The sequence below is a fragment of the Talaromyces amestolkiae genome (assembly GCF_001896365.1).
Source record: "Talaromyces amestolkiae strain CIB chromosome Unknown scaffold22.1, whole genome shotgun sequence".
Taxonomy (NCBI): Eukaryota; Fungi; Ascomycota; class Eurotiomycetes; order Eurotiales; family Trichocomaceae; genus Talaromyces; species Talaromyces amestolkiae.
Genome location: NW_024468058.1, coordinates 356,477 through 369,135, shown reverse-complemented (window position 1 = coordinate 369,135; position 12,659 = coordinate 356,477). Strand labels below are relative to the sequence as shown.

The window sequence follows — 12,659 nt, the reverse complement described above, 5'->3', positions numbered from 1 at the left end:
AGCCCGTCGTGCATACATGGCATATGATCGATGCCTCACTTGCCGGGGGGGCGAAACGAAAGAGGGGCTTTTCCGGTATGTATAGATAATGTTTCATACTTCATGAAGTAGTTTGTGTAGTTGACGCCTTGGAATCCGATGGCTTGGATAGGCAACGCATGTGTTGGCCACTCAATGGTCAGGTGCCGGTATGCCTTAAATTTAGCTTGCTGAGAATTGGAACCTGCCGTTAAAGCATCTCTGTCATTGATACATATCCATCACAGTGGATCTACTAGATCGCATACTTGGGCACAGAAGTATACGCGCGGCGGCATATAGCGACATTTCTCGCCATCAGGTGCGATACACCATGGAACTAGCGTATAGATTAGCCGGAATTCGACTCATTGACCTAGGTACGAATAGAGTGGCTCGAGTAAGTTGGAGCCAGGCATACAAAGTCTCAATATTGTTTGAGGACGTGGGGTCACTTTAGTTCAAGGATTTGGATTTGTACATGGATCAGAATGAAGGTTCGGCTCGAGAGCGCACAGATATGAAACCGTCCGCCCGTTCTATTTCAAGTTTCACCCGCTTGAAGCTCCGTGCATAGCCCTAACTGCTGCAAGCCCGAGCCCAGCGTTGCCAATCAAGAATGTCATTTGACGCCATCTCAGGTTGGAGGATGGGTCCGGCTGAAGGACCATGATGAGTACGGTCCCGAGAGTTGAAACAACGGGAAATTTCCTATGACGATGAAGAGATAAGTACCGAAGTTGAGGCAAAAGTTGAATGAGGGGTCATACTTGTCTTGACCACCCGACCACCCGATAGACTCAATACTTATAGCCTATTCAGACGACTATATTTCTGAAATAGTCTACGACTCATATTAGAACTTCATGACTCGCATAAAAATCTAGGTTTCAGTCCCAATGGAATGGGAATCGATTGACGCACTGCCTCATCCTCTTAAAGTAGTTAGTACATAGGTCTATCAACCTAAGGTTATGTACCTACTGACTAGAGTCTGACTTTACATGAAGTTTGCTAGCGCCTGTCCGTTCTACATCACTAGTACTTCGTAATATATTTCACATCCAATACACTACTATCATGCATACTTACGTACACAATGCCGGGCCCACAGATTCAATTTAGAGCATTATGCACGTCGCCATCTTTGGGACTTCTGAACCGCGGCCATGGCGGTTCTGGATCTAAAACCTCACGTTGGAACTTTAATTCACAGTATTCATGGCTCCTTCACTATGTCTGTGCATGTACAGAAATGGGATTCTGTACATGGATATTCCTGATTTGATGACTTGTACCAAGGGCCTCAGAACACAATCGTTTAGAGAGCTAACCGTACTATACGATATACGAACAGTAAATATTGAATATTTTCATGATATTCTATCCAATGAAACCGCATACATGATACCTGACCTTTTCTTTCTCCTTCAAGAAAAGCATCCCCGCCTCAGCAGATGTACATATGCTCTACTAGTAGCTACGAGGAAAAAAGCGTCGTACGTACCTAAGCTGCAGTAGGACGCAATACCGAGCCGACCATGAATCAGCGTACATACGTGTCCTCCCTCGAATGTCATCGAGATTAGATTCGATTACATAGATACGACCAATCATGTGGGCTACTTTAGACTCTACTAAGATCTAACGAACAATGTAGATGGAAGTTTAGATACACTAAATAAAGTAACAAAGTAAGACATACGCGGCCTACTTTGCCTCGTTTGTCGTATTTGTACTTTCAAACCCTAAAATCTAGTGTACCCGAACAAAACCAGATCATCGATCGACTCAAAACCGGATTTAAATCTTTCTACAAATGTGAATCTACATGACCAGCATGGATCATCATCGTCATCGTTATTCTGTTTCTGTAGACATGCATACTTCTCCTGGCATACCGTTATGGGTCTCTCTATACGTCTTTGTTGCCCATGATTGAGCCGAGACAATTCTCTATTCCCCCAATTCTCCAAATATTTCATACCATGATGATGATCGGCTTTCCCTCCGTACTCTACGGTATCAAGTTTATCAAATCCCGATGCCGCAGTTAGCCGTTCAACGGTCAGTAGCGGAGAGAATCGATCACTTTCCTAATCAGGCAACACACATGCAAAATGTGCGGAAATATGCATATGAAAAAAGTAGTCGAACAACGAAAAATATGATGAGATCACACTCTCTCGGATTGATTGGCCGAAGGTCTTCGAGAAGGTCATTGTTGGGCCGTGTCATTCTGTTCGTCGACCTCCGGAGATTGACGCAAGTTGCCTTTTTATGATATTGGTTTGCGCTACTCAATATTAAAAAGAAGCCGGAAACGTGATAGCAGAGGTGATAAGAAAGTATTTCATATGATGACAAATAAGCCCTATGATAGTCATAACAGCCCCTCAATAGTATGATCAACTTACCCTAGTAAAACGTCCAAGGCGCTTTGAATACTGGTCCCATGCCTGTTGAATGATGCATGCACTAATATCACTCGAGATGCTCCCTCTACTTCATGAACATTATTTATTGACATGTGAATAACTAGAAATCCGTAGGAATTGTCAAGGTCATTGAAGACCAGGCTTCATTCTCCATTTATCGACGAAGCAATGCAGCTTGATAGATAGCTAGGTGCGTGGTGAGACTATAAGCAGTTTTTACATGTGAAATGAGAAGTTTTATATGTTCAATGATTTGTAATCAAGGTTGACACACTGTTAACTATTCCTGAACTCCATTTTTTCAGTCTACGTGCAGATATTTTGTCATAAGACTGCCTCCTAGAGTGATGGTTGGACGCACTACTTGGTCATCATTGCTTGCTGAACCCAATCACGTAAGATAACAAGACTAGAATGCGCGCGGTTATATTACTGGTAACTGTATTGTCTAGCACGTCGGTACCTGAATGTAAATAGAACCCTGAAGTAGCAGCATCGTTGCATCTGTAAGCCTTTGAACAGCGAATTCTCATTCTAGCTTAAGAACACCGATTTGCTTACTATGCTTGTAAAGACTTCAGAGACTTTAAGACCACTTACTCAGAATTTAATGCCTAATTCACAAGAAAGACTTCTTATTGAATCAGCATGGATCTTCTACATTTACCTATCAAAGAGCCAGTACGTGATGCTCCTCCAAGTTATCCTACTTCTTGTAATGACCAAGGCAAAATAAGTCGTCCTAGTCTCAGTTTACTCTCTTTTTGGAACATCGCTCATTCTATTCAATCCCCTACATACGTTGCACAGAGTCCGGTTGAATGCGCTACGTTCTAACACCGAAAATTCGCTTTACTCCGGTCATGCCTAAAATTATCAGAATCCCCACACCCTGATAGTCGAAATCTGCTTTTCCATCACTGAGGTAACACAAATGATACTTCTTTCTTTTAGACAAATGGTCTTCGAGTAGATCCCACTGTCACCTATAAAGGATCATGCCTGAATGCCGCACAGAGCTAGGATGGTGTGATCCGAACCAACTTCGGGATTCACATCACCGCAGTACACCAAGTACCCATCTCCAATCTTAGCTCCTGCTGTCGCAGCTTGAGTCTGATCCACATACGACGGTGGGAAGACATACGACTGGGTCATAGCATCGGCTACAGGCACAAAAATTTTCTCATGAGGGCGCGCGTTCTTGATATGAAGCACCTTCATGCTATACGGCTCTGGCATCGAAGAAAGCTCAACACCAGCCGGAAGAGTGCAGGATGGATTGACCTGGAAAGTGGTACGATGATAATCGCCATGTCTCCAAGGCAGCTCAAACACCCTTCCGAAGAGATAATCAAAGCGACCCATCTGCGTAAAAGTTGGAAAATGCAAACCGATAATGGCGAGACCACCATTGTGAATGTACGAGTGTAACTTATGGAGTGCTTCTTCATTTTCCTTTTCGGTTATACCTTCGTCCGTGATGATGATGGCTTTGGGGTTGTTTGCTGCTAAATAGCGAATTGCACCGGCAGCTGATTTGGCGCGCTTCACCTTAGCGGAATTCGCGAGTTTGTCGATTAGAGGAGCGTAGCTCTCATCCAGAAACTCCTGGTACGAGAGACATAGAAGCAGGATTTCTGGGCGGTCTGTCGATGCCATTTTGAGAATTGTCTGGTTCTATGTTGTTTATCGCTCGGGAAGGAATTCAAAGAATGCAGAACTTGCTGTGGAAACTCCGCGTGGTGTTGGATGCTGAGAACGTGCGATGCAATGATTCTGAAGTTTGATTGTTTGTGGTGTTCAGGTTCAGAGATATGTTTTGCAGGTAATGCCGTATGGTAATACGGCATACTACAGCTAAATAGGAGACAAAATGTGTAACTTGAAGACATACGGTCATATGTTATACTATATACACGGATGAATATGATTGGCTAAAAGATTAAAGGTCGTGTCCTAATTTCGACTTTTCTAAAATAATAATCTCATAACTCCGTAGACCTCTGCCTAGGCTTGATTTGGTGTGCGAATCGAGGCCTAATTAACGTACGTGCTCTTACATAAATCAAGTACTAATAAGGTCTTAAATTATAAGCAAGTATAAATATTTACGTACTATTGATTAAGATATAAATTTCATTATGAAAACTAGTGTAGGCTATAAAAATTAATCTATTCAGATCTATATAATTTTTTATGTTCCGATTCGACTAATAACAACTATGTGTACATGACGGATAGCGTGTGCTGTGGCTGTGTAATCTTTGTATAAAATACATTTTGTCGCCTACGTTATTGAGAATTCTAGATATTGTATTCCGTAAGAATACATCCCTAGGAGCCAATTCGCGTTAAGTTGTAATGAGCAGGCGATGCTGTACAAAGAGAATGGGATTTTCCGTCAATAGAGGGATTGATACGAAGTATGTCTTGTAGATGAGTGTCGAAAGAGTGCGCTACAGTCTGTAGTAAGTGATTTTTGATAAAAAGTGGTTAGCTGAAAGATATGTAGGCGTATGAGGTCTCCTTACCTAGGTAGTGAAGTGAAAGCCTCATAGACCCCTTTGACACAGTAGGGTTGAAATAACAGTAAAGATGAATTAGGTAATATCAAACAGTCTGGCAATTATATGATTCTTAGAATGACATATCTATTACTTCCATCCTTGAACGAAGAATAACATGATAGAAGCAGCCTAAAGTATCTAAATCACCATGAACCCCATATAAACCCACATCACTCTTCCACGGTTAATATATCCAGACCTCGTTTCATCCGAAGCAACACTACTCTTCCCTCCAGTTCCCAAAACCGCATTCCATTCCGGTTTCACCTCATTAAAAGAAGTTGGTCCGATCTACCGGCATCCAAATCCCCCGCAAAACTGAGTTGGTAGGAAGAGTCAATCTCCGCTCTGACGATGCCTGAAAGAAGGAACAAGAGTAGGGACGAAATTGGATGCATCCCGAACCTTCATCAAAAAATTTCGTTGAGTCGGAATGAGCATTACCAAGCACGGGGACTTTATAATGATGCTCACATCAAGGTAGACCCTGACCAACTCCGCTGGTCGAGGCTGAGGCTACGCAACAAATGTGCCTTAGGGCTTTAGGATAATGACGCCCACTTAGTCAGTCCTGTGCGCTAAGATACGTTCACCCCTATAACGATTGAGGGATAATGGCAATCAACAACAGAGAGCAAGTGAATCGAATATACAACCTTACGAGCCAAAATCGAATTAAGCTGTTTTGCTACCCAATATCTACTCAAGCACCCAACTTAGCCCCAGAATCTCTTATGTAGTTTCAATCATACCTATGTAAGTGAAAAGACAGGGGTTCGGCCACACTGAAAAATTATAGAGGATGATTTCTTGAGCTTACATTTGATTAGTTATGAATGCCATCTGGGCTTCTTTCAGATACTTTTGCATCCATGATCACGTCGAAGTCAATCAGCGAGACACCACCATAACTAATCAATTAGTGTGATATTATACAGCACGAGTCTCCTTGTTTTCGTAGAGCTCGCGGAATTGAGCAACGTCATTAATTTTGAGGTGTGTTGAGTATATGTATCTATGTACTATCACTCATAGAAATACCTCTTTTCCCACCCCCCTTTTGCCATAACCATACCCCCTCCACAGCCCACGCCTTTGCACTCGCATGTCTCCCAATATTCGACTTGATCCCAGCATTTTTGGTCTGCTCATTTCCGTCTCCTGGTTGTGTATGTTGCTGAGGTCCACCCTCCGCTTCCTCTAACATCCTCGCCACAACACCCTCAAGCTCCACAACCTTCCACAACCCATCCACCAAATCCGTGTCATCAGCGCCAAACTCCCCACTCCCTAATCTGAACAATATTCGCCCCAAGATTTGCCATGCAACACATCGCTGTGCTGGAACGGTGGAACGACTCAATATCGATAGTTCGGAGATTGTGTACCCAGCTGCTTCGGGGTCGTCGGCATGATGGTGCAAACCTAGTGATGTTGGAAGTTCCAACGACTGTGAAGGTGGAAGCATTTCGCCTCGGAAGGAGAAGCGGATGGCCGATGGGACGATTTGAGTAGTTGAGCTTGAAGGGTGGTACGCGGATAGACTATCGGCGACTGATGCGTCGGCACTGGTGTCGAGAGGTTTGAGCCATGAAAGTGTTGAGGAGTCGTGCGGGGTTTCGGGAAAGTAGTGGGCTTGTAGGTCGTCGTAAAATGAAGGTGAGTTTGGGTCGAGGTTTGGCATGGGTGTTTGTCGGGGTGGTGGTGTAGGAAAATGAATCGGTCCTGAGGGGAACTCGAAGGCAGGTCGTAGATCAGAAGGATGGATGGCGGGTGGTCGATCCTCAAACTCTGTAGTCGTATCGACTGTTTTTGGAATGTCGGTTCCTTTGACGTCTGACACATCAAAAGAAACGGACTTGCTCGGTTTCTTCACTGACTGATCTTCCCTGCTTGGCTTCGCTTTTGGAACAGCGACAGGCACATCGGCATCGTCATCGAGATTCGCCCTCCGTAATAATCTCTCAATCAATGTAGCCGGCAGATTCGCCCTCAACTCTGCCTTTTCCTGCTCGATCTCCTCTTCTGACATTGCAGCTATTCTCTGTTTATTCTCTTCATCTATTATCCTCTTTTCCTCGTCTTCCATTGACTCGCCTTGTGCTGGTTGTGACTTTGCCGCTGCGGGCGGTCCTTGCGGTACGGTCTCATTTCGAGCGGAGGCAAAGCGCGACGCGGAGGGATTGTTTCGTCGTTGTTGTTTGAAAGCCGATCCACCAAGCCGATTCTTCGAGGTCGGAAAACCAGTGGTAGTGGATTTGAGTGTTGGCGCTGTGGGTGCTTTGGTACTTCGTTCTTTGATTTCTCCAATCATGAGACTGGCGGGGCCAGCGGCGGTGTGTTCGGCGACATCTTGTTCGTCGTCGGAGAGGTCAAGGACGAAGCGTTCGCCGGGGATGGCCATTGTAACTGCTGCTTGTTTCTGGAAGGTAGAGTGTGCGAGGGCTTGTTAATCGCGGACAGAGAAGGAAGAAGAAGAAGATGAGATGACAAAATAATCACCGGATAAAGAGCGGTCCGCGGGATGCGGCTTAAAACTCTTGCAAACCACGCTAGGCTGAATGAAGCTTAGCTGAAAATAACAGACGATGCACGGTCCATGTCGAACAATCTCGCCAATCACGGTTGAGATTCTAGATTTACTCCGCGTTTATATCGGGGATATCTTATTGGATCGCTTTTATATAATTGAGAAAAGATCACGAGCTGACTTCAAAGTCAGATACTGGGGAGATTCTATGTGATATACTCTTGTATGTTGAATGTTATTGTTTTGCCAACGTCGATTGATGCCGCTTCTCGTCCGGTGGCTTGAATATCGTGTTGCTATAAATCCTCCGGGAATGAAGGTAGTTATTCGGTAAAGCGGACTATGAATTTAAAGCTATGACATGTAGTAATAAAACCAAGGGGTAAGCTCGCTTCAGTGTCCTGGTATTTGTGTATTGTTTCAGACTTGCATCGGGCCTGAGCCGACTTTGGTTAGGGCAGTACGGTAGAATATCAACCGAGGAATATAGAAAGTAATGCAAGCAACTTTGTTCCATTCACCACTGTGAAAAATATATGATATCTTGACACACCCAAGTATCATGTAGGTCGATGCCACCTTTCTGTGCCGAGTTGATAGCTCCGTGTTGGGCAGAGGTCCGTGAACACGCCGAGATACGAGATTAGGGTTAGATACATCATCACGATGCGAAGATGAGCTTGAATAGCCGTGAGTATGACTTAGAATGGAACATTAAAGTACGTACACACAAGAAACGCACTCCAGAATCTAGAGAAGTAACTGTTTTTGCAAAATCCCGTGTCGTCAGGCCAATATAGCCAACCCTATATCGTCTACTGCTCGTACTGGGCAACTCTTTACGTTAGCTACTGGTTAGTCAACTAGATGTTAGTTAGTGTTGGGTTGCACGCACTGCCTAGCAAAGTCTGGTCCGTCAGTCATGGCTCAATGCCAATCTGTTTGTTTGGTCACTTGGTCAGTTGGTCTGCCAGATTTGCATGCCTGGGTCCGTCATATACGTACCCCTAGTACGTACATTGATCTCGAGTCTGGTGCCCTATCTTCCTCATTTCCTCTCGATCCTTTTTTCTTCTCTCCTCTTATCTCCTTCACATCTCTCTTCCCGGTGTTTCACTTTTCATCGATCCATCAACTCTAGTCTGTCCCCGAGCACCAGACACGAGTCATCTCGGAGCTTTGATTGGTGTTCTTTTTGCTCTCATTTCGGGCCCTACCATACCATCACTTCCTAATTCTTCTTTTCTGCTCTTTTCAGATCGTTTGATTGATCTGTCCAAGAATCACCGCCCGCTCACTTACTGCCTTACCCCTTCTAGTCCTCTACCCCCAATAATTGAGCATCTCCGGACCCCAGCTGTTTCGCGGCCTTCGTTCTTGTTTCTTTTTCTTTTCCTTTTCTTCTCGACAACCCTACTTTTCCAATTCTCTTTTTCTCTTGCTTTCTATATTTTCCAACTTACCGACCACCCGTCCGGCCCATCGCAATCCTCCCTTTTCCCGCCAGCACGCGATACCCTGCTATTCAATCCGTTTTCCTATCAATTTACTTGTTCCAACCTCCCGCTATTTCCAACCTCCGTTATTGCAACCACTCGACGTTATACGCGCCCGGTTTATGCAGGGTCTTTGATGATTTTGCCAACACTACGAATTATCCAATAATCACATTCAATCTCATGACCCGTGTGTGATATCTGACTACTCTGTTGATTAATCTCTTCAGTAATTTTATTTCCTCGTTTCTTCCAATTGTTTTTTTTTTGGATCTCCACCCGCGCGAAACGAATACTCAAACGAGGTGCTGTGTATGGTATGGTGTTGGTCAAATCCAGTGAGTAAGCTCTGATCATGGCCAACGAAGCGCCTAGGAATAATGGGGTCGCAAAGGAGGAGGAAGTCGAACAACACCAAAAATCACCGTCTACCGCGCCCAATTCAGAAATGAATCCTCCAGAGAATATTCCCAACCAAGCAGAGGTCGAGGCTGCGCCGAACAATTCGAACGACAAAGAGAAGGAGAAGGAGAGTGTAGGTGCTACCTCAGGCAGAGACACCCGCACTCGACGCGCCTCCGCCACTGCCGCCGCCGCCAACAACCAGCCCAGCACACCCGCCACAGCTACTCGTCGCACGCGCCGCAAGAAGGACGATCACGACAAGGAGAAAGAGACCCCGAAAGAAACGCCGAAAGAAAAGGAAAAGGAAAAGGAGAAAGAGACGCCTAAGGAGAAGAAGCCGAGAAAAACAAAGAACAAGGTTAAAGAGCAACTCGACAAGGAGAAGCAAGAGCAGGCTGAAAAGGAAAAAGAGAAGGAGAAAGAAAAGGAGCCTGCAAAGGAGCCTGCAAAGGAGCCTGCAAAGGAGCCTGCAAAGGAACCTGCAAAGGAGAAACCGGCCAAAGAATACAAATCCAAAGCAAAGGACAAGGACAAGGAGAAAGAAGCGAAGAAAGAGAAAGAAAAGGAAGCGAAACCTCGCGGACGCCGCCCGAGAGAAAAGTCCAATGCCTCCACAACCACGACGCCCCAGAGTTCGCGGAAGAAGCCGAAGCTCGAGCATCATACAAACGACGACGATAGCAGTCTTACCATTGATCTTACCATTGACAATAGCAAAAACAATAAGAACGAGAACGAGAACGAGACCAATACAACAGAAGAGAAAGCGCCCGTCCTAGCTCCCCCGCGAGCGCCAGCTCCAGCTCCAGCTCCAGCTTCAGCTCCTGCTCCAGCTCCTGCTCCTAGTCCTGCTCCTGCTCCTGCACCATCTGCTGCACCCGCACAACCAGCCGCTCCTTCCCAACCCGGCAATCATGATATTAATTTCGGAGGAAGCTCGCGCCCGGCTCAACAGCCACCACAAACACCTGTCCAGCAGCCAGCCTCGTCTGTTCCTACAACCTCTGCATCTCCAGTCAAGGCAGCAGGTCCCGCGACCTTCGCGCCGACACCTCTGCCTTCATCCTCTGCCGCTTCTCCTCCGACCGCCATGCACGCTCCATCGTTAGCGCGATCGCATTCTTTAGAAAACATGCTTTCGACACATCATACCCCGTCGTATATGACTCCAACACACGCGCAGCCACCATCGCAGGCGTCTCCCCCGCGCTCGAGTGGACAACGCTACGATCCTATTCGATCAGCGTTTGGCGACCCAGCTCCTCCACCAGTTTCCCATCAACATTCGCCGGCTCACATGGGAACGCCTATGCTGTCGTCGCAGACTCATTTCAGTCCTCCCCAGCATTCCATCTCACCGCAACGCGTCTACAGAGCTAGTGCGTCTCCTGCTATTTCTAGCATTATTGATCCGCCGGCACCCCCGGTGCCAGTACAGCAACAGTTACCTCCGCAGCAACACTCTGGTTATCCGAATCATACACAAAGCTACCCTTCTTTTGGCTCGAATGCATCGCCACATGTGCATCATTATGGACAAAGCCCATCAAAGCAGGTACCAACGCTGTCACAGATCACCAACCCTAGTCCACCACCACCTCAACCTCCACTCTTTTCCGCTCAGCAATCACCTCCGCAGCCACCACAACCATACCAACAACATCAGTATCCTGCACATCGGCACGATCAGCTGTCTGTGGCGTCTACTCAGGTAGAGAAACCTCCCGAGAAAATCAGTCTGCTCCAGCAGCCGGTTGCAATGGAGATCGACTCTGAGCCTGCCTCTACTGCGCCTGCGCCTGCGCCGGTACCGGCACCTGAGACTACGACTACAACTACAACTCCTGCAGCACCTACGAAATCTGCAAAGGCTGCAAAGAAAGATAAAAGCACGCCGACTGCTACCCCATCCAGCGCACCATCTCCCAAACCAGCTCGTGCAGCCAAGGATGCACCGCCTCCTCTTCCACAAGGTTCTGGTCTAATTACTGGGGCACTTTTTGGAGTCGACGATAGTTCATCGGCAGTGTCAAAAACAGCACCCAATATCATCCTTCATGTTCCTCTCTCACGCGACAGCAACAAGATCATCAGTTTTGCTCGTTTGGCAGAGGAAAAGTATGGATTTGCAGCTCTGCATCCACGTATTGCTGCGCAAAAGGAGCGTTTAGCACGAGTTGCAGCAGCAAGCGCTGCACTAGAAAAGGATGAAAAGGGCGGATCTGCACGCGAGAGCGCGGAGGAAGATTTAAGTGTAGATATCGATCGAGACAGTGACCCCGATGGTGACGTTTCTATGGGCGGAGTCGCGACTGCCCCGGAGGAACCAACGGATGGAAAGAAAAAGCGTCGCAAGAAGAAGATTGAAGAATATGACCGTGACGATCCATTTGTGGATGACAGCGAGCTGGTGTGGCAAGAACAGGCAGCTGCCAGTAAAGACGGATTCTTTGTCTATAGTGGACCTCTTGTAGCGGAGGGCGAAAAGGTTCAAGTCGAGAGGTGTGTATTGGCTGTAATCTACCATTGCATCAAATATTTGCTAACGAAACACCAGGGCCGACGGTACTATCAAACGCGGGCGTGGTGGTCGTGGTCGCGGCGGTGCACGAACACGTGGAGGACACGCCCACGTCCCTATCACGTCCAATGTACCTGTGTCCGCCGAAACTGGACTTCCACTTCGTGGACCAGGCTCTCGTGGAGGCAGCATGGCTCGCAAACCGCGTACCAACAAGGCCAAGCAGCAAGGCGACGACAAGTCCGACTCGCGCGCGACGAGCACATCGAAGAGCGGCACAGGTCGGGGTGGTGGCAGTGCTGGCGCTTCTGCGAATGCATCATCAAAGAGTGGCAGCAAAGCGTCTACCTCGAATGCAACGACTGCAGCGAGTTTGACTGGCATGGTTGGTTTGGCCCCTGCGCCGGCGGCACCTACATCAACACCAGGACCGCACCTTGCCCCTGCACCGACTCAAAACGGACAAATTATTCTTTGATCACTTTTATTGCATCGAGTCCTATTTATAACCCGACAGTTCCCCCAGTTGCTTGTTTGCTCATTTGCTTCTCTAGTCTTAACATTGATTTTTTTTGATCCAGCTTATGGTATTACTATTGTGGGAGTTTCAATCAAAGATATACATGTCAACAGCCAGCTTGTGGGATACAAGGTTGACGGAGTTATGGTTTTATAGTACAG

The 12,659-nt window shown here is 46.7% G+C and overlaps 3 protein-coding genes across 3 annotated transcripts; 1 reads left to right on the top strand and 2 right to left on the bottom strand.

Moving 5' to 3' along the window:
- Positions 1 to 3,452: 3,452 nt before the first annotated feature.
- BHQ10_009096 (uncharacterized protein) lies at positions 3,453 to 4,118 on the bottom strand (the record flags this gene model as incomplete). Its single annotated transcript, XM_040881974.1, has 1 exon — positions 3,453 to 4,118. The coding sequence occupies one exon, from the start codon at positions 4,116 to 4,118 to the stop codon at positions 3,453 to 3,455; it is 666 nt and encodes a 221-aa protein (XP_040737598.1).
- A 1,923-nt stretch (positions 4,119 to 6,041) lies between these two features.
- On the bottom strand, positions 6,042 to 7,430 carry BHQ10_009095 (uncharacterized protein; the record flags this gene model as incomplete). Its single annotated transcript, XM_040881973.1, has 1 exon — positions 6,042 to 7,430. The coding sequence occupies one exon, from the start codon at positions 7,428 to 7,430 to the stop codon at positions 6,042 to 6,044; it is 1,389 nt and encodes a 462-aa protein (XP_040737597.1).
- A 1,977-nt stretch (positions 7,431 to 9,407) lies between these two features.
- Positions 9,408 to 12,456, top strand: BHQ10_009094 (uncharacterized protein; the record flags this gene model as incomplete). Its single annotated transcript, XM_040881972.1, has 2 exons — positions 9,408 to 11,959; positions 12,015 to 12,456. 2 exons carry the CDS (start codon positions 9,408 to 9,410, stop codon positions 12,454 to 12,456), a joined length of 2,994 nt encoding a protein of 997 aa, XP_040737596.1.
- Between the last annotated feature and the right edge of the window lie 203 nt (positions 12,457 to 12,659).